Source organism: Crassostrea angulata, chromosome 6 (assembly GCF_025612915.1).
Source record: "Crassostrea angulata isolate pt1a10 chromosome 6, ASM2561291v2, whole genome shotgun sequence".
In the NCBI taxonomy this organism is placed as follows: domain Eukaryota; kingdom Metazoa; phylum Mollusca; class Bivalvia; order Ostreida; family Ostreidae; genus Magallana; species Magallana angulata.
In genome coordinates this window covers 18,233,128-18,260,601 of record NC_069116.1, presented here as the reverse complement: position 1 = coordinate 18,260,601, position 27,474 = coordinate 18,233,128, and the positions used below count along the sequence as shown (strand labels likewise).

Here is a 27,474-nt window from a genome sequence, read left to right as displayed (position 1 = left end):
GATAAGTTTCTTGCTCATGAAAAAAGTTACAACGCCTGCTGAGCCAAGACTATCATATAAGCTCTGACATCGATAGTGGCGCCGAATATTGATTTAAAATAGAAATTTATCAAAGTTTTAATTGAATTACATTAGAATTTATTTTTGTTCGTTGTTTTAAGATAATAACAGTGCAATAATAGTCATAAAAATTAGTCAGTTCTGATATACTTCCGGTCAACTTCCCTGAATAATGACGTCAGATAAACCTAAATGTCAGAAACATGTATGCAAACAGAGGGAAATCCAAAACAAAAGCTTTTTCACTCCCAGACATAAAAAATGCCAATCATTAACCACGTCTGAGAGCTTTTGATATCAATAAATCCCGCGATCTGACCGCTGATTGGAATTGATGGGCATCTGGGCATTGAGCAGATAAAACACCAATAAATAATACAGTAAAGAGTATGTTCATTCAAGGGGAATGTAACAAGTCGCCATTGATCACCACTAAATGCGACGTTTAAAAATCTTCAACTGTAAGTGGAATTAATTAATAGACATTGTTAACATCGCAAATGAATTAGATATTGTCATTTGTGTATGCTTGAAAAATATTTTCTCATTAATTTACTTATTTCTTTTTCTACTCATCAGTTAATTCGAAAAGTAGATATATCTTTGTTGGTTTATAATGGAATTAAGGTAAAGACCATTCAATTTTTTATAACATTGACCGAAAGCATATTATTTACATCTTTGATTCTCTTCAATTATCCAGACACATAAAGTGAGAAAACGTACTCAGTTTGCAAATCTTCTCGTTCAGTGCGTTGCATAAAAGAAAATTTGCATCCATATAAAGGATGGATCAGGAAATGGAAGTCATTGCATGCTCTAAATGTACTAAGCTTTGACCAATTACAGCTATATATATATATTTTTTAAAAAGTTCGCTGACAAATTGATTTCTAAAATGGTTTAATCGTGATTTGGTTAGCAGCTTCATGAACACGATCGATTTTTTTTCAAAATTAGGGGCAAAATACTCAGCTGATTAAAAACAAGGACCTATATACTAACATGTTTATTAGTACAAAGGGTACCTGAGGTAAATATTTAAAGCTCTTAAAGTCTTGGATATTTTTATAATACTTTTTAAACGTGAAAATAAATGAAAGGAATCTAGGAAATATTCTAATTATGTCAAATTAATAAGCTAAAATTAACGAATAAAATCATTGAAAGGCACCATTCAAGTTGATTAAAAAAAAAGAGCTGAGGGTGAGGTAAATGGTAATCACTATCGGAATGATTGACAGCACAATTTTTTTTGCTTTGCAGACTTTTTGTAGTGTTATCATTGATTCTGCCTCTACAGGAAAATATCATCTAAACAGTGTTAGGTACTTAGTCTGTCTACACTACAGTTAAAGGAACTTAACAGTGAGCCTTGAGATTATTAAATAAACATCTATTAAAAATACTGTGTAACCATAGAAATCGAATTCTTTAGTATTCTGAGACAAACATTCTGTGTCCAAACCAACAGAAAAAACCATCTACTATAATGTACCACAAAATCAACAACACCGTTTATCTTTATATGTATTGTTTAATAACTTTAAAGATGCAAGGAAATGTATTACAGAATTCATTCAAAATAGTTTGAAGCAAAAATATACCAAAGCATGGAAATATATAAAATCCTATTTAATTAATATATTAATATTTCATTACAGAATTACTATAATAACCTATATTACTGGTTAATTAGGAAATTTACTTTCACAATAAGCATTAACTGCTACAGTTTGGAAATTGTTAATTAAACTTACTAAATGATATTTCTCAAGATCTTTCATTACTGAACGTTACAATGTACATGAACCTATGAATTAATCTTAACAATTTGAAAGGCCATCTCAAATTTTTTCTCTGTTTAGTGCCCATAAACAGATTGGGTTTGAAGCATGAAAATTATTCAAAAACCACAAAACATGTACCACAAAATAATGTACATGTACTCTTCAAGTTTGAAAGTACATGCACTAAAATGTTAAATTTGCTTTGTTTTACTACTTAAGCCAATCTTTATGTGCTAATTTTCATTACAGTCTTAAGCAATTACCCAAATAATGATAATAGATTTTATTAATAAACTAAATAATAATGTGTGTGTTTTTCTGTTGATTTTTGTTTGTTTTTTCTGAAAGAAAGATAGGTTTCTGACTTTTGGGTTGATGCTAAACAAAAGAAAAACTTGGAATGGCCTAACTGTAATTAGACACTGAGCACTTCTAAAGTCAACCCCTCTCTTGAGCGAAATCGAAACAAGAGAATGTGGTTGGTTATAACTGCTCTAGCAAGGTTTTTACATTAAATAACAAAGATAAAATTATTAAAATAAATAAATAATCATCTTAAATGCACAAAAATAAGACTATAAACTTTGGACGGAAAATGATGAAAAATAAACAACAAAACTTAAACAACGTGTCAAACATATAGCACCAAATCACATAGGACATACACCGTCCACCTGTAAATGACCTAAATAAAGACTAAATAATGGCTAAATGTGAGAATCTATATCACCGGGCATAAGGTGTGCACTTTGTCAAATTCACTGCAAAAAATTTAAAAAATCAACCTACATCCCATTCAAAGCAACCAAAAAATAATTACACGATTTCATGACTGGTGACATCTGTGATGCAATGATTTGATAATTTAATATTTTCTCCGGGGATGAGTTGAACATGATCTTATTTGTGTAAATGTTTTATTTCACTAACCATTCAAAGTTTTGAAAAAATAAATTTACTTAGGTGTATTGCACACAGCCAAATGCCCACTGACTTTGATTAAATGCAGCATCTCTTGTCTATCATTAAAATCTACGTATTATTATGGTTACTAAATAAACCATGGTATGTAAATGATGTAGTACCGATTACAGTAAAGTTGATGCTGACTAGCTATATCACTTCATTCAGTCATTCAATTCTATTATTTTTCAGGTGGGTCTCAGATGTTGAATATATTGTACTTTAGAAGTCATCACTGACAGTCAACTACATGTAGATACTGAACCATGCTAAACAGATAGTACCTAACATAATTATTTTCAAAATGAAAAGTAAGCTATTCTGTACTCAAAATAAATAAATGGACGGATTGAGATTTTTCATCATTTCTTACAGTGATTTTGCTGTGTCATATATGAAAAATATCTTTAAAATTTGCATAGCTGATGCTCTTCCATATTTTATGTCATTCATTCTATCATAAATGAAAATCATATTTCTTTGGCATCGTGCTAACAATTGCATAGTTTCCTGTTGAATTCACCAAACATAAAAAAATGTATGATATTATTTTCCAGCATGACAAAATATCACATAGAACTAACAAATGGTGAATCCGACATCCATAAAAATGCTGCCACAGGAGAATCTGCTCACTTCTTGAACTGCGAGCACTTTTTACCTGCCTTACTCATTACTTATAAAACTTCTACAAGTGTTCAAGGATCAGGATTTTGTTTCCCATAAATTGAGCTGGGTTTTTTTTCTGTGTAGATTTTTGTGAGTATAAATTCATATTGCTTTGTCCCAGTTGAGCCCCGCCCTCCTTAATCGGCCTCCCCATCTGACGACACGTACACTATCTTCTTGGGCTCCTGTTGGTCCATTGCCTCAGATAACTGCTCATGCTGTCTCAATTTCTTCATTGTCTTTTTAAGCACCGTTTTCATTCTGTCATTTTCTGAATTTGCAGACTGCCATACAATTTCTAATTCATCTTCAACTTCCCTGGAAAAACAAACATCCTGATGATATGCTACATTCATAATCAATACTTACTGGAGGTTGGTTAAGAATCATTGTTTCTATGGGAATAGGTAAATTGTATATTTATCATCTTATATCATCAAAGTATTCAAAACTAATTTTTCAAGGATTAAATCCACAAGCTGTTTTACAGAGTATTCCTTCATACATGTACATATTCACTCTTTAAAAGCACAATAATTCACATTCAAATTTCAACAATTCTTAAATAAATTAATTCAAGATGATGCCTTTTATTAAATCACATATTTCTTGTTTGAATGACATCAAATTGACCAACACCATTGTTAGCACATTTCAAACAAAAATTTAAAATCAAAATTTATTTCACTTTAAACTTGACAATTTACTTCAATATACTTTGATGCAATACATTAATTCACCTCAGAAACTGAAAAGTTATTTTCATCCTAATTAAACTCTAAATGGGTAGAGATTCACTTTAATTAAATGAATGCTATAGCCTCATATCAAACACATCCCTTACTTAGTGGCAATCTGTACAGTTTTTACATCTGTTGAACAGCAATTACTTTGCCTTCTCTATTAAACATGGCTTAATATGGCCACTGCTGATAACCTTCGATGGCAAATAATTACCTTTTCTCCGTGGCAATGTCGTACAGGTTGTGTTCTTTCTCCTGCAGTAGCAGACGCAGGTGATTGATTTCCCGCTCATACTCCTTTTTCTGGTTCATGAAGACTTCATCTTGTTCCTTTAGCCTAAAATACAACATCATCATTAAACAAAGCTTTACTGGACCCACAAGAATTATAAAAAGATGAGTTGAAATTTACAACAGGTTTAAGTTGATAATAAATGTGTGAATGCACTTTGAGATGGATTCATTCAACACTATTGCTATACCTTCCAGCTACAGTGTTGATTTTAGCAGCAGCCTTAAGTTTGTACAACTGGAAAAAAGGAAGGAAATTCATATAAAAATTAACTAGTTACATGTATTTAGAAATGAATTGCGAAACTAGAATAAGCTTGGAATGGGTTTAGATATGATCAATGTTTAGATAAATACCCAGTACATGTTAATTTACAATTCAATTATGAAACAAGATGAAGCTTGAAAGGTGATTACAAATGATATAGCTACATTATTATCATTATGATATCATTATTGTTACTATTTTCATTCAACATTCAATTTTGTGAGATATACCCACCTTTAGTTTTTCCTCCATCTTTCCTTTGGACACACTGTTTTGAAGCATTTTATTCATGGCTTTCTTTGTTTCTGTTTCGCGATCTCTAACCTACATTGAACAATTGATTCTGTTCTTTAGGGGGATGACTAATTGTAAACAATTTGCCATACAGATGTATTTATTAAATGCACATTTACTTAATCAATAATAATGGACATCTTTGCACAACCACAAGCATAACTGTTCAATTATTGATTAATTTATAGTGAGAGTTCATCAATACTTTTTTGTAAAAAAGTCAATAAGTTCTATTAATTGGCCTTGACCACATAGCCTGTTTAGAAAATGATCATTTTCAACATTATTTCTCAGATTTCTCAATTACAACACACGTACACAGTAGTACAAAATATAAACAGAAATGACCTACCGCTTTTGCAAATGAATCCCTCTCATACGCATTTTTTTCAGCCTAAAGAGAAACAGTGGAAATCATCTCGAAGTTCATTAATATTTAAAGTACAAAATTTTCCAATTTAAAATAATCATCCATGCAAAATATTCTACAAACCAGTAACAGATATTTTGAAATTAGATTGTATTGATTTTAAAGGGGCATGGTCGCGATTTTGTTCAAATTCTATTTTTCTGTTTTTATTATTTACAATGCTTTAGGAATGCATTTCTAATGATCAAATGAAACTTGAGAGTCATTCTTAGAGTTATAAGCAAGATACAGGGCTCACCATTCTTTGTTGTGTAAACAGGGCTCGTGTCCTGTTTTTGTTTACCTAGGTCCAATATACCATTAAAATATCTTTTTATTCATTTTAAGCATAAATAAACATTTCCTAAAGTTTAACACATTCATTTTAGGTCTAAAACTGGAATTTTTAGTTCAACATTTAAAATGTAAACAAACGCTTTGTTTACAAGGTAAAGAATTTTAAGCTCCGTAACTCGGTTAATACTCAATCAATGACACTCAAATTTTGGTTGCTTATTAAAAATGGCTTATTGAAGCATTGAAAATAATAAAATTGGATAAATAATTTTTGACCAAAATCGTGACCATGCCCCTTTAAGTAAAAATAGCAGAAAAATTTACCGGTAGGTACACTGACATGTAAAAGATACAAAAGTCTGAACTTTTCTTATATAATTTCCAAACATAAAACCTGATATATCTATTGCACACTTTTGATTCAGAAAAGATTAAATGGTAATGATACCGACCACTTTAATGACCGAGGCCAACTGATCCTGGACGTTTTGCTCCTTAGACTCCGACTGCTCGATCGCTTTCTGTAGATAGATGATCTTACTCTGGGCTTTCCTGTTGTCAAAATAACAAAATAACCAAATATCTTGCTGGTGATTTCCAACTTTTTTGTGTGTACAGTAAGTTGTCAATATGATCAGATGATCTAGTGCTCCTTACCTGATGGCTTTTCTCATGGCTCGCAACTCAGCTTGGCATCGCTTATTTTCAGCTTGTAATTCCACAAAATTAAGTGTCTGATTTTTCCTCTCATCTTGTACAGCCTATATTCAACCAGAATATACTACTATTTAACCAAAGAGACCTACAGGTTTAGCTTTCTAAATTTTATTATCAGTTTAAAACTTAATGTTTTTACAACCACCATCAGAGCAATTAAAGTATCAAAGGATATAAACCAAACATACCTGGATCTTAATTTTCAGATTTTGTATTTCCTGATGATAATTTTCCTCTTTTTCTGTAAAAGTCCTGTCAAGAAAAAGACAATTTTTTTTTTCAATTTACATATAAAACCAAAAAAGTTTTAAAAATGCCCATCTCTTTATAGTGTAAATAGAGAATGGTGGACACTCTTCTTGATGTAAGCATCATAAAAACACTACCTCTTCAGTTCTGCTATGTTGTTGATGTACGTCTCCGAGGACTGCTGGCTCTGGTTCTCCAGAAGCATGGCGTCATATTTAGTCTTCAGTTCCTTGTAGCGCTTCTTGATCTCCTCCAGGTCTTGGTCTTGGTCAGCTTTCTCCGCTCTCAGTAGCACTAGTTGTTTGTTGATCTTGGACACTAAGCGCATCAACGTGTACATTGTTATTACAGTATACACAGAAAATCGATCAGAATTTTGCTTGACTGTATCCTTAAGTATTTACAATGATGAAATAATAAAGAACTAACACTTATGAAGTAACTAGATACCTTCTTGCATGTGGGCCTGATGCATGTCTTGAGCTTTCTGATCTTTTACTTCAATCTGCTCCAACAAATTCTGGTTCTCTTCAAGAACCAGTCTAGCATTTTCTTTCAGATTCTCCCTATATACAAAATCAGCACGTGTAGTCCAGTAAAATGGATGAAATTTTGTATTTGTAGTGCATTACTGCTTTAAAGAATTTTAAAGATATTACAATGACGTGAGTTAAAGATTAAAGATTACCAGTCATTCATATCCACAGGGTTTTCTGTTTGAATTCTCTCAAACTTTTCTTGAAGCTGTTGATTTTCTGTCACAATGTCCTCAGCCTGAAGCTTAAGTTTGTCAATTTCCATCTGAAAAAAGATATGTGTTTATACATTCATGAAAATAGGTACATCTAAATGCAGCATAATATGATATGGTATGCTACTATGCTACAAAACTCATTGTTATCCAAACTTGCCTGATATCTCTTGATGATCTTTTCTCTCTCCTCCAATCTGTCATCATAGGCCAGAAACAGGGGTGACAGGTACTTTGTATTTATCTGAAGTCATGTCAAACAGCAGACTTAAAACATTTCATTATTCGATCTATTATCTCTTTCTCATTAAAATAAATCCAGTCAAATTTGCACTTATGTGTAGATCATCAGTCTATTTTTCAGGTTTTTCTTCTTCTTTTTTTCAACCAAAAATATATTAGAAACTTACAAGCCATGATGGGCAGGGTCCCTTGCTAGGCAAACCGAGTAATTCTGAAGCAATCTAAAAAGAATAAATGACTATGTCACTGTTCTGCATGTGGCTATAACAGTTGGACAAAATTAATTGGGTTTAACTACCGGTATATACACTCTATTACATATGTCACATGGATTTAAGCATGAAGTGTTACTTTTTAAACTCATTTCTCCTTTTAATATTCACTCAAAATATGTAACTCTGGTGTATTTCATTAAAAATTTAGCTTAATTCAGAGGGTGTGGGTGAATGTGAAAAAAATAAAACAAACAAAAAATACCCTGTATACAGTACTATATATAGTGGAATATCTAGACTGGATATGAGGACTTACCGATCTTTCCTCAGGTTTGAGGACCCTGTGTTTGGCCTGGAAATCACTGAACTCCACAGTCAATCTGTGTACAGTATTTTTCAATGTCTCATTCTCATCCTTCATGTCTGTCAGTTGTTTCTTCAACAGCAAATTAGCAGCTGTGTCACGATCTAATGGTGTAAAAAAAATAACATGTATCACATATGCTCTTAATTTCAACACATTTGAAGGACAATATCTCCCTAACAAGACAGGTAAATTTCCGAACTACCACACATTACCAGTATCACTTAATTACGGTGTAATTTTACCTAAATGTAAGATTTGGACTACATAATATAATTAATATCTAACAAATAGATTAAACAAACTATGGTTTTACTCTCAATAAAAATACTTGAAATATTTTTTTTTATTTCTTATATTGCTACAAACAGAGTTCCAACTTCATCAATAGGTTCCCTTCAAAAAATTCTTTTTACCTATTTGTGTTATTTTTTGACCTAACTATGTTTCAATTGTGTACAGTTGAAATACTATTTAAGCTTATTCTGAAGGAAAAAAATATCAAAAAATTACAAAATTTCACATCAATGTAGAGACTGAGAGGGACATTGAATTTTTCTATCTTGAGAAGTTGCTGGATACCTACCCCCTTTCTCCAGGGCTGATGTGACCTGTCTAAAGGTTGTGACCTCTTCCTCCAGCGACTCATTAATGGAGCGGAGTAGAGCGTTCTGTCCCTCCAGCCCCCGCTGTAACTTGTCTGTACTGCGGGCAGTGTGTATCTCTGATATACTGCGGGCGGTGTTGGATCCCGAGTGCCTGCCCGACTGTCTGGGTGAAGGACTCGCACCTACATCAAGCAACACACAGTCAAATTAGCTTTGAAAATTTCATTTCAATGGTTGGATCTTTAAAATATTCATGTTAACTATAATACTTCTTATAAAATCTATTTTAGAGAAAAACAGGTAAAGCATTATGAATTGGTTACAGGTTATTATGAATAAAAAATCTCAATTAAACACACTTTATTAGAGTGAAATTTTACCAAAATGTAAAATTTTTAACTACATTATCCGTATCACTTTATTATGATGTAAATTTTATCTGGAGTGGACGACATAATCTAAATTAAATACAAACTATGATTTTATTCTCCATAAAAGTAATTGAAATATTTTTTTCAATTTCTTATTGCTACTAATAGAATACCGGCTTCATCAGTTGGCTCCCTTGGATTAGAGTGACCTTCTTTGGATGATTTGACCAAAGTTTCCTCTTGTATCTCTGAATCTTTATAAAGCAACACAGTGACAAGAAAGGAGATATGAGTATACAGAAAAAGATGTGTGTCAGTTAAAAATAGAGGGTGTTAAATATAGCCAATTAATACTTCAGGGAAAGGAAAACCAACAGAAACATTAGTTCAGGTTAAGTGCAAATTTTAGTTCAGTGTTCAATTCCAGTTCTTTCAAAATACTGATTTGACAGTTCAGTACTTTGATTATTTCTTGTCAATATAGAGCATTCAATGAAACTTTAATTTCAGTGATGCAACTTTATCACATCATAAAAATTTCTAGATGTTTCCTCTACTTAACTGTCACACATTCACACAAACACAATAAAAATGCATAGCACAAAGGACAGTTAACATAATAGTAGCTCAATAAAGTAATCTAGCTTCAACAATGTAGCCCTCCTCAATCTTTAATTTTTTCCAACATATAAAAAGTCCAAAAAAAATTGGAGTAGACTACATTGACTATTACACAGTAGATATTTGAAAAACTAATAAATCAACATTCACATCAAGATATATATGAACACAGCTGCTTTGGAATGTTTGTAGATTTCATCAAAACAAGTGACAAGTTACAGAGGTATAGATATAAATTGACAGGTTATATAGATACAGATGATTAGGTGACACAACAATAAGATTTTATGAAGGTGTGGCAACAATAGAGACAAAAACAAAGGTTTTAACTGTATGTTACAGTCATGTGATAAATACCTCTAGGTGTGGACTGCTTCCTTGATCTGAGGGTAGGAGTCTTTTCTATTGTAACTGTTGTCACCTTGTACAGAGAGTAAAAGTCAAGTTTGATTCAATTACACCTCTACATGTTAGAATTAAATGCATGAGTCATGGACGTTGATTTGATTTCTTTGAATGGTAAAGTTTCTGACAATAAAGTGATTTCATATATTAAAAGAACAGATCTGCATGTCTCATAATTATTTGCTTACCTTCTGTGTTGTCTGAAAGAGAGAAAAAATCCAAATTCAAAATGTAATACACCAAGATATCTTTCAATAAGTAACAAATCCTGTTTCAAAGATACCAGTTACAATCTCCTTCACATTCAAAGGGATGGGATTTTCATCAAATATCTGACATGTAATTCCTTTCTCTTTTGAAATGCAAAAATTATTCATTTTCTTCAAAACAAACTAAATTATCTTACTATGGGTTGATCAATATATAATTTTCCATCAGAAAAATATCTCAAGTATCCCAATATACATAAATTTGCCTACCATTTCCTCTTGGATTTCGTCCGAGTCTGGTTCTATCACCTGACGGTAAGCTTCCCGCACTCTCTGGCCCGTCTGTTGAAGGGCCGGATCCTCCCCTGAACTAGTTCTCTGTCAAAGTCAAGGCCATTTTATTATAACTTTCAATATATTTCAAGATTGGAAAATTGATGAATCACATTTTATAACTTGTACAACATTTCTTTTGCAAAATTTTATTAAATTGTACATACTGTAAATAAATATAAATGAATACAATGTATAATCTTACATGTACTTTTCCTTTCTTCACAGGCTTAGCATACAATGCATTTTCATCATCAATGTCCTCATGTTTCTCTAAAGTATGGTAAAACTGACCTAAGAAAAATAAAAAAAAATAGCATTTTAGGGTGGTACAAAGGGACCTTCATACATAAATTCATTAAACACATGACCCCAAATTTCAATTACCCAATACCTGAAATCTGTAAACATCTAGGTATGAGACAATAGGTATGTGTCAGATGCTGGACACGCTAGAATTTACCTGGCATTTCTTCATCAATGGTGTGCTCTCTGAGAGTGGAGGGACCGGGCAAAGGAACTGGTTCCCTGTCCGAGTAACTGATTCTCTTCCTACTCCCACCAGCATGTCCAAACTCCACTGAAGAATATCTGTCAAATTGTCAAAAAAAGGAAGTGATCGATTAAGAAAATTTTTTTGTACAGCCAAGGTGGCATGGGACATTTCCATGTTGTGACGTATTGTTTATCGAAATAAACAATAAAATGAAGTGTAATTATATAAGTAGTTTCTTTGTCAGTATAGTCCCCTAACAGCATAGCGCAGTGGGTTAGAGAATTTAATACGAATCTGTAAGTCACAAGTTCGAATTCTACTCGGTGCTTTACATTTTTAACCTCTCCAAAAATTTTCAAAGTTATTTTTTAGGTAAATAGCTAGTGTTAAATTTGAAAATTCTAAACCTGTGAGAGTATTCTAATTTTTATGTACTTTAATCCACATTAATATTGACAGATGTCCCATACCACCTTAATAATGAATCAAATGAGGAACATGAAAATCAAAAACATTCGCCTTCAAAACATTTTTCATGCATGTGTTCCCCCCCCCCCTATGTTCTTATCATGAATTGTTATAGCTTTCTTTTCCAATATGTTTGCAGAATTCACAAGCCTTAAAAAAACAGAAAACTATTAAATCAGTTAATTTGGAAATTGAATTTGGAATAAAATCAATCAATCAATCCAAAAAGAACATCACAAACAAACACTAAGCAAAATTTAAATAAATATTTTCAACAATAAAAAATAAACATGGTTCCAATAGAAGACCTATACGAGTGTTCCCGTGGAGTACTGTTTATAGAAAACGACTTGTATGATCCCACTGGGGTGCTGGACTTGGGTTTTTTGAGATCGTTTCTACGGTTGTTTTCCTTGCGTTCAGTCTTTCTGTCAGATGGTACATAAATTATTCATGATAATTTTGGCATTCAGGATTTCTTAAATTCCCTAACACACTGTAAAATCAATCACCAGTACAAACTAGTACTAGCTAGCATTCTACTACATGTAGTACAATGTACCTTGATGCCAGTGCTTGAACAGTCCTAAAAATTTCAAGACACATCCATAACTTTAAATTTCAAATTGCACCAGTCTGCCATGATCATTTTCTCATCAGACTTATTATAATCTTTTATAAAGTTTTAGCATCCGCTTACATGTATGTAAATAAATTGTGAATGTTTGACAAATGTTAAAAAAAAATTACTGACCCTGCTTCTTCCATGACCTGGTAGTCATAGAGACTACTTTCGGGGTCACTGAATGGGTCATCGTCTGCTGCTGTGGGAAACATGCCTCTGGCTTTGGCGAGCAGTGATGCACTTAGAATTCCAGAGGAAGAGGCCAAAGCAATATCTGTTCCGGGTGGGGTGTCGGGACCAGGCGTTCGGGGCACAACAACAAAGGCAGCCGAAGGAATCAAACCTGACGAAATTGTACCCTGAAATATAGCAATTGGACATACATCTAATGCTTAAACAAAAGTTTGAAGAATAATATAGGAACATGCATTTGTAAAAATCATAAAATATATTAAATGAATTGTATATAAGCATCAGAACTTTACTTTATTGTGTTTTCATTTTAACATATAGATCTCTTTGAATTAAATGTTTTAGGTTTTTTAACAAATGTAAGTTCATTCTAAAACACACTTTAAATTCAAGCATAAGTAAAATTATAAAATGTACAAATCTAAATGTTTTATAATCAATCTTGAATATCAAATGCATGCATTCACTATTCTGCATATACCGTATATACTCGCCTATAAGTATGGTTCGACTATAAGTCGAATGCCTTTTTCCAGCTTTAATTTGAAGATTTTGCTGTTGACTCCCTTATAAGTCGGGTCACTTTTTTAGGACAATTGATGTACAGATACTCTCAATAAAATACCAGATTTTATCATACATGTTTTGAGTTCTAAGAAAAATTGTTCCCATAATTGCTTCTAGACTATTTCTATCATGGGTCTATGATGTTAAAAACTTCTGATTTTAAATGCCATTATTTTTTATAACACTAATTACAAGTTGGTAATAGCTTCAAAACTACCAGGAATTTAAATAGAGTCCTTTTAAAAATTTGATGATAGTGATTTATTTCCTTACTGACTGATTAGGTTGGTAATTAGCCCCTTTAACTGGGGTGTTGGCTTGTGTTGTTTTTATGTAGGTGACTTGACCCCTTTATCTATTATCACCTTAGGTGTGAAAAAACTGCCTGCTTGAATTTTCTTTTTATGAACACAGGTTCAATGCATTTATTTGTTTATTATTTAAAAAGAAATATAACCTACTTCTCTCTTGTGAATTTTTTTTTACTATGTCTCACCTATAAGTCGGACCCCATCTTTTCATTGAATTTTCTACTCCCCAAAATCCGACTTATAGGCGAGTATATACGGTACATTGTATAAAGAACATGCATGCACATTATAATACAGATTATGATATCTACATTGCAGGCTATTGTCGCTATGGATAAAATGAAAAATGCTTTGAATCAATATATCATTATTTTCTTTCCTTGCTTGTAAATTTCATACTTCTAATTTTAAAATGTAACATTTAAAAATACAAAACAGAGCAAGAATCCTATTTTTCATATCTGTTTAAAAGCATGCAGTGAAGATCAATATTCCATCAAAGATGGAGGAAACATGCAAGCTAGCGTTTAATGATAATCACAAATGATCAAATTGCTGAAAATCTCTTTAAAATATCAGTGAGTGCAAATTTCTCTGTCCAAAATATCTTATAAGTTTTTTTTCATTCTAAATATAAAACTATTTACTAGAAACTTTTTACAAGAAATTAGTCTCAAAATGCCACAATACCTTTTTTCATACACATGTACCCTAAAAATTAATATGTTTTTTTTTTTTACCTTGATATTTTGTGAACGTCAAATGTTTTATAGATTGCCTTCTTCAGGGGGAAATTAAAAAATGGAGTTATTTACCAGTCAGCAGAAATCAAATTACTGTAACTTGGCGTAAGTAAAGGTAATGTTCATTTTTTAAGACAAATATGGACAGAAAATGTACCATAGATATTGGTTAATCTTGTCTTTAATGTGAATAGCCTTCAATTCCTAAAACTTGTGTGATCAAAGTGAGCACAGAGATGTGAGTGTAGATTTGAATAAAGCATGAACTATGCTCGTGTACCCCACACGCAAATTAGTGAAATTCTTGTTTTAATTGAATTAATTAATGGCCAATATAACATGTAAATTAAAAATCCTTTCAGTTTTGCTTAGAGCCGTTATAATAAGAGCTTGGACTTTGGGCAATATGTTTCTTCAATTTGATAGAGGCAGAGTCTGTTCATGTCTACTCTCCAGTCATTGACTAATAGATACAAATTTGGTGTATTTAAAGGAAAGACACTTCTCCAAATGTATTTAGAGCTATTTTAGTTGAAACAGTGTCAAATTCACTCAATAGAACTGACTTTTGATTAAAAAAAATCCATTTGACAATATATGAATATTTATGAGCTTCTGTTAGCAAATCAGACAGAAAGTACTCAATATTTGAGATTTTGTTTTGATGAGCAAACATGTACAAGTCTCATCCCACCAAAAGTCAAACCTCTGGTTAAAATGACTCTATAATTTTTTTTGTTAAAAAAATTCAAACAATTCTTTTTAGTTTTTTTAACTGACTAGCGTAATACTCTCAACAAATCATATTAAGCAATATGCTTCAATAACACTTAAATAAGCTTTGCAAGAGCAGGTATACAATGAATCCTTCTTAAAGTTTCGGGACTTTTTCTTTCAAATCTTTCTTTACATTTATTTTTTTTTTTCAAATAAAGAAAAATTAAAGCTAAAAATAAATCTTCTGGTTTCTAAAAAACAGCATTACATACAAAAATTAAAAGAATTTAGTATTTCACTTATATACTTATGCACTCATTAATGATTATTAAATAAAAGGTATGCTTTGATCGAAGTACAGGTTTAAGCTTTATAGTTTATATGAGGAAAAAAGCTAACTGATCAGTGTTTGTGAATGAATGATCACAACAATATCATTAATATTACCCAATGTGAAGTTTTTGGTCTATCAGGGCGATGATAGCAACTAGAGAGCTAAACAGAAAAATCATATATTAATTATTTAAACACTCTAAATTTAACAAATCTTTCAGCCACACTTAAGCATTTCTTCATTTGGTAAAATTCAAATTCGTTATGAAAATGCATGCCTCATGTTTTTTGTTAGCTTAATTCAGAATTGATTCATTCCTTTTCAAGTCAGTTAAAAACATGGATGTTACAAAAAAGGTATAGGTCTGTTCAAATTCTAAACTTTGTCTTTAATTTGTTTATTTAATTTTTTCATACATCAGAATGAATCAATAATATCCTAAAAATTTCAAGAGAATTCCAATGATTTAACAAATCAATGTCTCTCATTACACACAAATTCTGATGGACCATAGTAAAGGCTTTGTTTAAGTAAGAGACAACATAGAAAAAAAATATCCATTGATCGTCCTGAAGTTTTCTGGAAGAATTTAATTCTATTATCGATAATGCATTTTAATTTTTTTCCATGGCGTTAACGGGAGGGATTCGAGAATCTTAATTACAAGTTTGATATTTATTAGTAAATAACACATATTTTAAAATGTTGCAGCAATGCAACACATATTGCAACAAAAATGCGCATACTCACATTTATAAGAAGAATGGTCTAAAATTCTGCAAACCACAACAGATTTTACATGGGAACTACAATACACTGCACAATTTTGCATTTCATAGGATTCTATAACCTTTTTCAAATTCTTAATTCATTGGACAGTTTAAAAAGGCTCTTTAACATTTGTGTACATGAATTACATACATGTACTATCTGTCATCATTCAAGAATGCCCGCAATGAATAGATAAAATTGCCGGTACGCTTTAGCAAAATATATATATATAAATATAAATGGTCATGAATTAAATTATTCTTTTAAACAATTCCATGCATAAATATGTGACCGCCTATCAACAAAATATAAAGGTGACTGCAAGAAAATTGAGTCAAACATCGAAAGGGTTTTTGCAAAAACAAGCTGGGGCACGAATTGTCATATTCAGCGCCATCAAAGATTTGAAGATAATGTCGAGGTGGAGCAGTAAATATGTATAGTGCACAACAAAGCAGAGAAATTGAAAATGTTGACCTGCACTGTTTTTAAATGCATTTAATGATACGTACCAAACTAGAACTCTTTCCCTTGCCTCTTTTGCCAGTCTTCCCAGCCATTCCCGGATCGGATCATCAGAAGATCATGAATCCAGTGTAAACAGTTGAGAGGCGCATGCGCAGAAAAGGGTTCAATGATAAACCGTTCGTTATTGTTTCGCAAAGTTCATTATGTTAGTATGATAATCTTTTTACAAAGTACATTAACTAGAAATATTTAACATGCGAATAACTTTACTCTGTACGAACGCAAACTCGCGTTCTGTGCATATCTTTTTTTTTTTAATTAATTAAATTCAAACAGAGTATCGTAAGTACAAGAAATTCATGCAACAATATCGATTGTTCTGTTTTTAAAGACAGTTTATGTGAAATCTTTTTCATGATTTTGGATAAATGTCAGTGTCACTTGAATTACTCCTTATGTTCGTATATCAATTATGAAACACAAGATTTAAATTATTGATCTCAATTCATAAATTATCTAGGCATGAAAAACCACACAAAGGGTCTGTTGGTTCTGGTTATGTACTATTCCTAAGTATTTACGCATTTTAAACTTTATTTTATTAAGTACAGAGACAGCACAGCATTGATTTTTACATGTAAACAAAAATTGGTGTTATATATGTATGTAGTTTTCAATTTAGTGTATTTAGGTTTATTATTTATGTTCTTAGCTTTTATGCCAATAACTTTTATATGTACAGCGCTGTAGAGTAATCATATATAAATTATATACTGAGTATGGCGCTTTATAAATATTGTATAATAATAAAGTAATGTATAGCTTTGCAAAAAAGGTCCTGCTAGTCCCCCCCCCCTCCCCCCGGTTCCGGCGCCTATGCTAACATATTTTGTTTGCGGCAAAATTTTTCCAGTTTCTCTTAAAATACTACAGTACTGTTTAATCACACTAAATTATTTAGTACATGTTTATACGTGTTATTATCAATCACTCCGGTATTTTTGAAATCATAATACATATATTTTTGTGTGTCTTAAACTTTTTAAATGGTTATCATCTTATTAAAGATGGGTGTGGATCAGTATATAATCAGCAAATGTCCTCAAATGGAAATAAAAATATAAGTATAAGCCGAGCTAAGAAATTGTTTTTACGTTTACCATATACAGTTTTTATCCCAAACAAGTATAGTGTGTGCCGTTTAAAAATCAGTATCAAGGTTTTGAAGATTTCCCATGCTTGAGTTTATCAATGTAAAAATCAATGTCAAACGAAAAATATTTCATCTTATTTATTAAAAACTAAAATGTTTTTATTTTCACTCATTGTTGTTTTTGGTCGCCCTTCAGAACTTACATAAAAGGTTTCGCAAAAGTTACGCGTTTATTCGCGATAAATCTATTTTTTCAACTGAGAAAATGATCACAATAGACTTTCGTACGTTTAACATTTTTCTGCATTTTCAATTACAACTGGCTTTCTGCACCGGCAGACTGCTTTGTGGAATATTCAATGTTCATGCTGTTAGACTATGTAATGTTAAAAGCCGCTTATAAATAGATTATTTCAGTCAACATTTCTTGTGTATTTCCAAAATAAATATTCATTTATTTTTTTAATATTCTAAAAGATAAATAATACTTAGAATACAACTTAATTTACCGTCTCAAGACAATCCCTGTATTAGGCCAGAGACTTGTCTCTGGTTTTCCAAAAAAGAAAGAAGACGGTCCAAAATCTAATCGGGATCGAAGTTTAAAATTTTGACATTCCGAATATTCTCGATGGGTAACCGTCGCAGGAAGTCAACCGACAACTGTAAACTAAATCGAATTGGGTTTCAACGTACTTTCATACGTTCAGAAAGTATGAGATATGTTGGCAATATACTGATGAGTATATTTTAAACGAATTCATCTGTACTGAAAGTGACTAAATTCTATTCGATGTTTTGTATTGCATCATGTACCACTTTTAGAAATTTTGCAAATTTTCACTTTATTTTTAATGTTTTCTTCCAACTTGCAAACCATGTTGATTCACGCTACGAGTAGACTTTATTATAAAGTTTTGCAATTTGAACATATTTGAAGTGGTTCAGAAACGCATGGCTGTCCAAGAAGCGACCGAGATATTACTACAGAACATTTAGAACCATTTTAACAATATTCTCTTTTGATAAGTGGACAGGCATAGCCTACATTCACTTCGAAGTGGATGTAGGCTATGCCTGTCCACTTCTCAAAAGAGAATATTTTAACTAGAGCTTGGACTTTGGGTAGTTGTGTCAAACAGCAATGTGACGTAGGCCTGTCTATTGCAGTCATGGCTCTTTGAAATCAACAAGATTTGTCTGGCTTTTGAGCTAATGCTACGCAATCAGAGTATTTTGCTTGAAACCAGCGTCATTTTAACTTGTCTTGATGCAAGAAATAGATATTACATCCTACTGAAAGTCCAAGGCCTTGTTAAAATGGTTATATTTTAAATACGGATTAACAACATCACTATGTCTTAATTAGGACAGCTAGTCCTTCAAAACTCATGTCTTCAATATGGCCTTAACTTTATCATTTGAATATCCATGTATATTGGGGGCTAATTGTTGGAACTACAAGAAATTCTCCTTATTGTGATAATTCTTATATATAATATGTTTAAACAGCTGTTTAACCTTCTTTTTTCTGCATAGAATTTTTTAAGATACTTGACATCAGGGGAACATGATAATAAAATTAATGTACCTCTACTTATTTTTCAGAGTAATTTGATATATTTCGCTCATTCCCTGAAATTGGCCATATACATACTGATTACCTGCAAAACAGACTGATTCCCTTCAAAAAGGTGTGTCAGTTCGATGAACTGATACACCCTTATTTGGAACACTTATTAATTTCTTTTAACCAAAGGAAAATTTCTGAAATATTCTTAATAAAATCATGAATATTCATAACCATATGATTTAATTCTAGTTGCAATGTCCTTTTTGATTAGCTACATGTATATACTTATTCATCTTTATCATATTACATAATTTGCCTACGTCACAATATGATGCGTATGCAATTTCATTTTATTTATTTTGATGTTATAACTTGTTGGATACAAAGAAGTATTTTGATATGAACTTTTTCTGATTGATTGTTTGTAAAGATATATTAAACAACAGTTTAAGTAAACCATTGAGGGAATCAGCAAGATTTTAATTCCTCTCAAGCTAGCCTATTTAATAGACTTGCTCTCAGGGAACTGGAATCTTGTTGACTCCCTCAATGGTATACTCTAATTGTATAATATATAAATATATTAACTTACTATGATAATACAAGTTACTTGGATAATTCATAATCTAGTAGAAAAAAAATCATACCTTAAATCAAAAACTTTTGTTTAATTTTTTTCAGTCAAACCATAACAAGAAATTAATAGTTAAACAAGTATGGCACTGATTCAGGCAGCATTGGGAGCATGGGAGACCCTGAAAAGATTTGAAGACCAAACTATGTTTGCTAAAAAATCTAAGCGTCTGACCACTTAATTTACCTCTTAGCTGATCTTGGTTAGATTACAAATTGACAGAAACTTTTCTTTGTGTAAAAAATGGAAAAAATGAAAAATAAAAGGAGCCCACCCAGCCGTCCACGTCTACCAACACAAAGCATGTTCAAACTCAGAAATGGGACATCCCACTCAAGTCTCAGAATCGGTGAATATGATCAAGGTACATGTATGTATGTGTATGTGTAACAGCAGGTTCAGTTGTAAAATGTGTGGGAACTGAATGATTTTGATCCTAAAACTCATAGTGCTTTCAATGACTGTAATGATGATGATAGATTTACACAGTAACCCCTATTATCTGGGACTTTTGATGTACATGTATGTAAAGTGTGCACACTCTTTAGTACAAAACAAAGGCAGATTTTTCAAAATTTTTTACAAGAGAACAATACAAGATGTAGGGTTTGTTTACAAAAATGTACTACAAAAACAATTTTTTCTCTCTCTATCCTGATAATAGAGCCAGACTCCTTGCATTCAGAAAGAGACATATCAAGTGAGGACTCTCCTCCAGAGAAACCGGTCAACGGGAAACACACCAGCATACTCCCCAGTCAGGTCCCCTCCCATCTCCTCATGATCTCCATTCTGGAACACTTGTGTCAAATGTATGCCCAGGATGCTGAACAAGGGAAGAAACTCTTCCAAGGCAAGAATAAAAATTCTCCAAAAGTTTATTTGAAAAGAAGGGGGTAATGTTTGACTGGTCCCACCCACGTAGATTTTCATGAAAATTACATCAAAAAATGAGGTTATTTTTTGTGTGATTTATATGTAATTGACCTTAGCTTCACATTGTGTGATTGCTTCATCATAATTTTTTTTTTCAAATAGCAATAACAGAGCAGCTCGTCAAGCACCACTATGTGGCGCCCCCTACTGTGTTGGATGAGATGAAGAATATCAGGTCCCAATACCGCTTCTTCATGAACAACATGATGAAGGCAGCCATGTTGAAGATATCACAGGTATTTACATAAACAGTTATGTACCTGGAAAAATTGCAGAGACTTCATCGCTTTCTTTTGAATAGATTTACAAATAATGTGAAGTCCTAATAAAATAATTGGTATTTTAATTTTTCAGGCACCCCACATTAGGTCCAATACATTTTAATGCCTCAGTTAAAAGGGGGTTAATTAATTCAATTTTTTATATTGTACATTGATTTGATTTTATGTGGTTTGTTGATTAATGTTAAAGTATCCTAACACTTGTTGAAATGTAATATACCGATAATTAGAGGGAATGAAATTCAGGAATGACCAAGACTCAGGCAGGTAATTTGTAAGCTTAGAGAAATATTTAGCCCCTAAAAAAAATGAAAATAATTTTTTGCATTTTATCAATTCAGTATGGTAAATTCTTTATTACTTATCCTTTATTCCAGACCCCAGCGCTGCCAAGTAGCGGAAGTACATGTAGTTTACCAGGGTAAGTTGATGACATAAATACATAACAAAAAAGTTAGGAAAGAGAGCAAAGAAATATTTTTGAGAATATCTTTTGTTTTATATATACTGGTTCTCCAGTTTATTGATCATAAAATCATACAAAATGAATGCATTTTTTAGGTTGCGCCATCAGATTTCCTTTGTGTCTGCCGATGAAATGCTCCAAATGCAGACTTCAAGGTACAACTCAGAATTCACAGAAATCTGCAAAATTGGCAAAGGAGGCTTTGGAGCAGTATATAAGGTGTGTGGTATATTAGGGGTTGTTACTCTACATGTGTGTATGTACAGCAGAAAAACAAATTAATTACTTTTCATGCATTGTTTTAGGCAAGGCACAATCTGGATGGAAGGATGTATGCAATCAAGAAAATCAAGTTCAGACATTCCAAACCTGAAGTCTGGATGAGGGTACTTTCTATTTTCACTTCTTAATTCTTGAATCTCATCTCAAAAGGTTTTAATTTTAATAGAGATAATTTGTTTAAATTTTTTCAACAGGTTCTGAGAGAGGTGAAAGCATTAGCATCTTTACAACATGGAAACATAGTTGGATACAATGCAGCCTGGCTAGAATATGCAACAAACTTTGGTGCCGAGTGTGGTATGTTAAACACATGCACGTGCAATGTCATAACCTGTATTTTGCAAACTTTTGTGGCAACAAATTAAGGTATTAAAGAAGGGATAGTTATTTAATGAGTTTCTGTGCTTTTTTTAACCATGATACTTGTATCATCAAAAGTGATAATTCAGTAGTAAAAAATACAAATTGACAATATAAAATTAATAATATTTACTTTGATATATTTCTACAGTATTTTGTAGTGAATGTGTAACAATCTTCTCATTGCCAACGAATTGATGTCATAGTTGAGCTCTCACGACCATGTGCATTTATATACCCAACATTTATTTACTGAAAAAGGAAGTGTCTGCAATGCCCTGATTATATGTTAAAATTACACTATACCTTGATTACAGGTGACAGAACCCCATCCTCTGGAGCAGATCTAAGGTAATAGTCATGTTATATGCAGAAGTTATATATGATATATGGATGTAATAATATGAAAAGAAGAAATTTTGAAATTTAAAAGATAAGGTCTTACACTATCCAACGAAAGTGTCCGTTCATCAATTGTATGTTCATAATGATGAAGACTCTATTCTTTACAGCTTCCAACCCAAGAGTAAAGATACAGACGACAGTGTAGTGTTTGCTTCTATGGACACAGGTGAAGGAATAAACTTAGTTGTACAAAACAGTGTGTCCGTCTCCACCTCTTATAATCCTTCATTTCGGGGTCTCCACGTGGAGGAACTAGACGCTAGTGAGTCGGAGGGCGTCTGTAAGGCGTGTCTCCTGGATGAGAGGAGTCAGGAGGAGGAGGGCGGTCCCCCAACTGGGCTTGTGAAGAAGCCCCCCAAACACAGCTGTGCCAAAAAATTCTTTGATACTGAATTTACAGGGACGTACTCTTCCCTGCAAGCGACAGGGACTGTTGATAGGGGGCGGGCCTGGGAGGTGGTCGATACTAATGGAGTGTTCTGGAATAGGCAGCTCAGAGTGAAGAGGAGTATCAGTTACGACCATATGCCCTTTCCTGTTGAGAAAGATGAGAAAAATGAAAACTTTGATGTAAGTGTGATATTTAGACACAAGTTCATATGCATGGAATTCTTATTTGATATTATCACCTTTACATGTGTATGCATATTTTGTACAAGATTTACTGGATTAATGATTTTTTTTTTAGTTCAGTGTAAGTTTATACATTCAAATGGAACTATGTAGTCTTACACTTAAAGACTGGCTGCAGCAGCGAAATCAGAAGTGTACGGATCAGAAAGGTAAGTATTAATTACTTCTTCTATGTACTTGCATGCTGAAATGTACACACAGGATTAGATCTTAGGACTCCATATAAATGTACCTGTATTTGTAAGAATGTAGTGACACTTTAAATATCCTACTGTACAGCTTGTTGTGGAGGGGATATAGCATTGCTAACTGTGTGGAATTTTTTATTGTTTCAACCTGTAAAATCATGTGCACGTTTCTTTGATTTATAATTTAGATCATGACTATTTAATTAATTAACATTTACAGATCTGGAAGATTACTCAATATACAACATGAAGATATTTAAGCAGATTTTGAAGGGTGTATATTTTATCCATAGCAACGGGCTTATTCACAGAGATCTAAAGGTAAGAACTGAAATTTCTGAGGGAAGAGGGTCAGATTACATGTTTAAAACTGTGCATGTTCAATAGTAAGTAAATAAATTAATTTTATTAACTGTTACAGTGCTGCTGTGTTTCTTAATTTTTATAAATTTTAGCCAAGAAACATCTTCTTGCATGAGCCAGAGCTGCGTGTGAAGATAGGCGACTTTGGACTAGCCAAGGATGATCTAGTCAAAGAATCAGACGACATTCTACTCACTCCCTCTCCTGTTGATTTATATGGTAAACTTTGTGATATTTAATAACTCAGGTTATGGAGTAAGTGCTGCCTAATGTGCACCACTAGGTATTTCTGACTTTTATTAAACATGTTGTCCATGATATAGCTCAAGGAATCCTTGTAAAAATAAACAATTCTATGATTCCAGAGCAGAAATGTCAAATAGCTAGTGATGGTTCCCTTTCTTTTTCAGATGAGTTTGTGTGGGAGAAGCACACATCGGGAGTCGGGACCTCAACCTACGCTGCACCGGAACAGCTGGAGGGCACTCTGTACAACTACAAGGTGGTCAATTAACTCTGTCAGAATAAAAAGATAGTTAATGAAGTGTCATCAAACGCAAAAATATTGTTGAAAATTCAATGTTAATTCATGAAATAAGTTTACTTTTTATTGGGACCTTTTCAATACTCATTGTTTTGAGACTGTTGAATATATCCTATAGCCAGTATAGGTCAGAACAGAAAATGACCGCATGTCAGTTTATTTTAAATGTTATTTTTCTATTGTTTTTTACAGAGTGATGTGTATAGTCTGGGTGTTATATTGTTTGAAATGTTCCACACATTTCAAACAGAAATGGAAAAGTTTCACTGTATGGACAAGCTCCGGAAGAATAAGGAACTAGACCAGGAGTTCCTGCAGAATTGGTCACTTCATGTGAGTGTTATCTTATGTAGCAAGAGCAATTAAAATACTTCTTTTCATATTGATCTAAATTTCCTATAAGTACTTTCTCCCTTAATATTATTTACTGAATTATTCACATACAATTGTATGTGCCTGGTGGTGCCAAAAAGTTATGATTAATGTCAAAATTCTGTGTCATGAATTAAAATAATTCTCCAAAGCAATGCATAAGATATCTCGTCTGATCGTCGTTTAGGCTGACTTTGTGAGGAGAATGACATCCACCCTCCCTGGGGAGAGGCCGTCCGTGAGGGAGATCTTAGACAGCGAGTTGGTCCTCACCAAAGACCAGGTACATACAGTCTTAATAGTTTGGTCTCATCAGACTTTTAGAGAGATAACAAATGTTTAGGTCGAGTGAGACCTTCCCCCCTCCCCCAAAATTCAATATGTTAAACTGCTGAATTGATTAATTTGAAAAGACAAATAATTCAGGTGTCAGTTTTATCACACTATCAGTAAAATTTCAAAATTAAATTATTTCCTTTGCAAATTTTGCAATAGAAATAAAATACCTGGCTGCAGCATCTTAGTTTGGCCTAAGAGGCTGTATACAATTTTTTTTTTTTTGGAGGGAGGGTGGGCTCAGAAGCAATTAAAATTCTCAAAGAAGAGGAAATTGCAATCCATGGCTGGTTGTATGTTGGATTGTAGAAGGTAGGGCTGAATCATCAAGATTGGTGATGGTCTGCTTACCTAAATGTGTGTTTAAGTAATATATTTTATGAGTATTTTCATCATATCATTTGGCAGACTTCCAAATCTATTAATGCAGGTCTGACTCCAGATATCAACTATGAAAAAGCAGTTTGATTTCAGTTTAAATCGATGCTTTTAATCTTTTTCTCTAATATAATTTCAGATTATTCAGAATCTCAGAAAAACTCATGAAGATAAAGATGATGAAATTCAAAGACTCAAAGCAGAGATTGAAGAACGAGACAGACAATTAAACAAAATTCGAAATAAATTAGGAAATGTGCCAAATCTGTGCGACAGATGATTTAGGAAGTGGATTTTAGGTGTTTTCACTACATGTTTTTTTGTAATATACAGTATGCAGCTCAATCTATCACCAATAGTCACTGTCATCAGTTTTTAAATATCTGTAGGAGAATTTTGATTTACAATATCTAAGTTTTTTGTTACATTCTCCTAAAAAATAACATGCTGGATATCTTTTATTCTTAATTTCTGTCAACAATATGACAGATTTAGCTCCCCTGTTACTAGGTATTCAGGAATAAAAAACAAATTAATAAAGTCATACCGGTTTACCTATGCAAAAATCTGGATCACCTTCTGAAAAGTCAAATCTATGAAAAAAAAACCTCGAATTTTTAATTATACTTACTGGTAATCTTGGAAGTGAAACATTAAATCAAGCAAATCTTTTCCATCATGTGTCTCGGGAATCATTCATTATCATTGACAATATTGTCTGCACCATTCATTCAATGATATGTATCTATTCGGGTACATGACAGTGACTCTCAAGCCAATGTAAATATATGCCTATTATGCACTTGCCATGGTATGTACATGTGTTTGCTGTGTTTCCCTGATAGTTGATGTGAATTTCTTTTAATTCAAAGTTTGAATGTTATGTATATACAAATATTGCTGTTTATTTTATTTACCTGTTGAACATTTTAAAAAGTTGGTTTTTGAAATAAATTTGAGTTTTTATTTCCACATATTTACGTTTTCCAGTGTCTTTGTGATAACACTATGAATCAACGTGACAAATAGTCCAATACATTTCATCAAAGACACAAATGATCACCTCATAATACTAAGGAAAGATTCCTTTTACCTGAATTACACCTTAACTTGATTGCATTTCTATTGTACCAGAGTTGATCCAAAGAATACAATATACAAATACTTATAGTTGGCTTGTAATTTAGAAATTATATCAAAATTTGCACATTTGAATTACTGTAAATTCCTTATATTACGCGAGTACTTAATTCCGCGATCTGGCGGTTTCGGATCAAATCCAGAGAATATAAAATCGCAAACACGGAATTTCCATCCTTATTTCTTATAGTTTTGAACTCTTAGAAAATAATAGCGAGGTTTTAAAATCCGCGAAGGGTGCTTCTCGCGATTTTACGCGGATATTAATTCCTCGCGGTTAATTAGGAATCTACAGTAAACACAAGTTAAAATTTGTTGAATTGTTCAAATTTTATAATGTCAAAAAAGACATGACCTTTTCTTTATGCATATATAACATCAAGTTTTCGCTTGTTTATTAATGTACCAGTAATTCAAAATGTATTCAAATGAATTGCAGCATATTATATTTACACAAAAAAGGTACATTTTCCTGAGGGTTGCCAATTTATGAACCACATAACATCGATTCATTGATATTTTGTGTGCAATAGGTCTATTTTGAGTTATTATTCCAAACAGACCCCTTCACAGTAACTGCGGTACAGCCTAAGGTGTCAAATGTTTCATCTACATCATTTAATTATCTATATCTTTGCAAAATATATCAGATTGCTCTGCAAGAGAGTAGTACCAGAGTTAATGAAAAGGTTATGGCAACATTAATTCTGCAGCATGGCATTAACAATGCTCCGATAAAATTTAGTCCTCATATAGGGTCTACTTTCTATACCAAATGCTAACAAAGTCTTCTGGAGTTGCAAATTGGTAGCAAAATATTCTAACTAGAACTTTTTTTGTCTTCAACAAAAAGTAAGGGCTTTTCGAC

General features: G+C 32.4%; 2 protein-coding genes across 7 annotated transcripts; one reads left to right on the top strand and one right to left on the bottom strand.

Annotated features, from left to right (window-relative positions):
• Window positions 1-1,577: 1,577 nt before the first annotated feature.
• LOC128188132 (centrosomal protein of 89 kDa-like) lies at window positions 1,578-17,292 on the bottom strand. Of its 6 annotated transcripts, XM_052858990.1 has the most exons (25): window positions 16,607-17,286; window positions 16,074-16,099; window positions 15,437-15,484; window positions 12,589-12,818; window positions 11,334-11,461; window positions 11,076-11,164; window positions 10,808-10,915; window positions 10,517-10,528; window positions 10,281-10,344; window positions 9,476-9,556; window positions 8,910-9,113; window positions 8,276-8,427; window positions 7,912-7,965; window positions 7,662-7,745; window positions 7,439-7,551; window positions 7,201-7,316; window positions 6,888-7,068; window positions 6,690-6,753; window positions 6,442-6,545; window positions 6,237-6,336; window positions 5,431-5,472; window positions 5,019-5,108; window positions 4,708-4,754; window positions 4,440-4,562; window positions 1,578-3,800 (listed from the first exon to the last, which is right to left on the bottom strand). In XM_052858990.1, exons 4-25 carry the CDS (start codon window positions 12,669-12,671, stop codon window positions 3,620-3,622), a joined length of 2,220 nt encoding a protein of 739 aa, XP_052714950.1. In that variant the 5' UTR covers window positions 12,672-12,818; window positions 15,437-15,484; window positions 16,074-16,099; window positions 16,607-17,286; the 3' UTR covers window positions 1,578-3,619. The 6 variants fall into 6 exon arrangements, with proteins under 6 accessions (XP_052714950.1, XP_052714947.1, XP_052714946.1 ...); XM_052858987.1 differs by lacking the exon at window positions 16,074-16,099 and having other exon boundaries at window positions 11,082-11,164; window positions 16,607-17,292; XM_052858986.1 differs by lacking the exon at window positions 16,074-16,099 and having other exon boundaries at window positions 16,607-17,290.
• A 1,028-nt stretch (window positions 17,293-18,320) lies between these two features.
• On the top strand, window positions 18,321-26,442 carry LOC128189711 (eukaryotic translation initiation factor 2-alpha kinase 1-like). The gene is made up of 17 exons (XM_052861436.1): window positions 18,321-18,428; window positions 19,970-20,286; window positions 20,587-20,775; window positions 20,961-21,094; window positions 21,517-21,560; window positions 21,701-21,824; window positions 21,911-21,991; window positions 22,082-22,184; window positions 22,565-22,598; window positions 22,760-23,222; window positions 23,341-23,434; window positions 23,694-23,794; window positions 23,929-24,055; window positions 24,247-24,338; window positions 24,573-24,713; window positions 24,940-25,035; window positions 25,606-26,442. The coding sequence occupies exons 2-17, from the start codon at window positions 20,166-20,168 to the stop codon at window positions 25,744-25,746; spliced, it is 2,085 nt and encodes a 694-aa protein (XP_052717396.1). The 5' UTR covers window positions 18,321-18,428; window positions 19,970-20,165; the 3' UTR covers window positions 25,747-26,442.
• The last annotated feature ends 1,032 nt before the right edge of the window (window positions 26,443-27,474 follow it).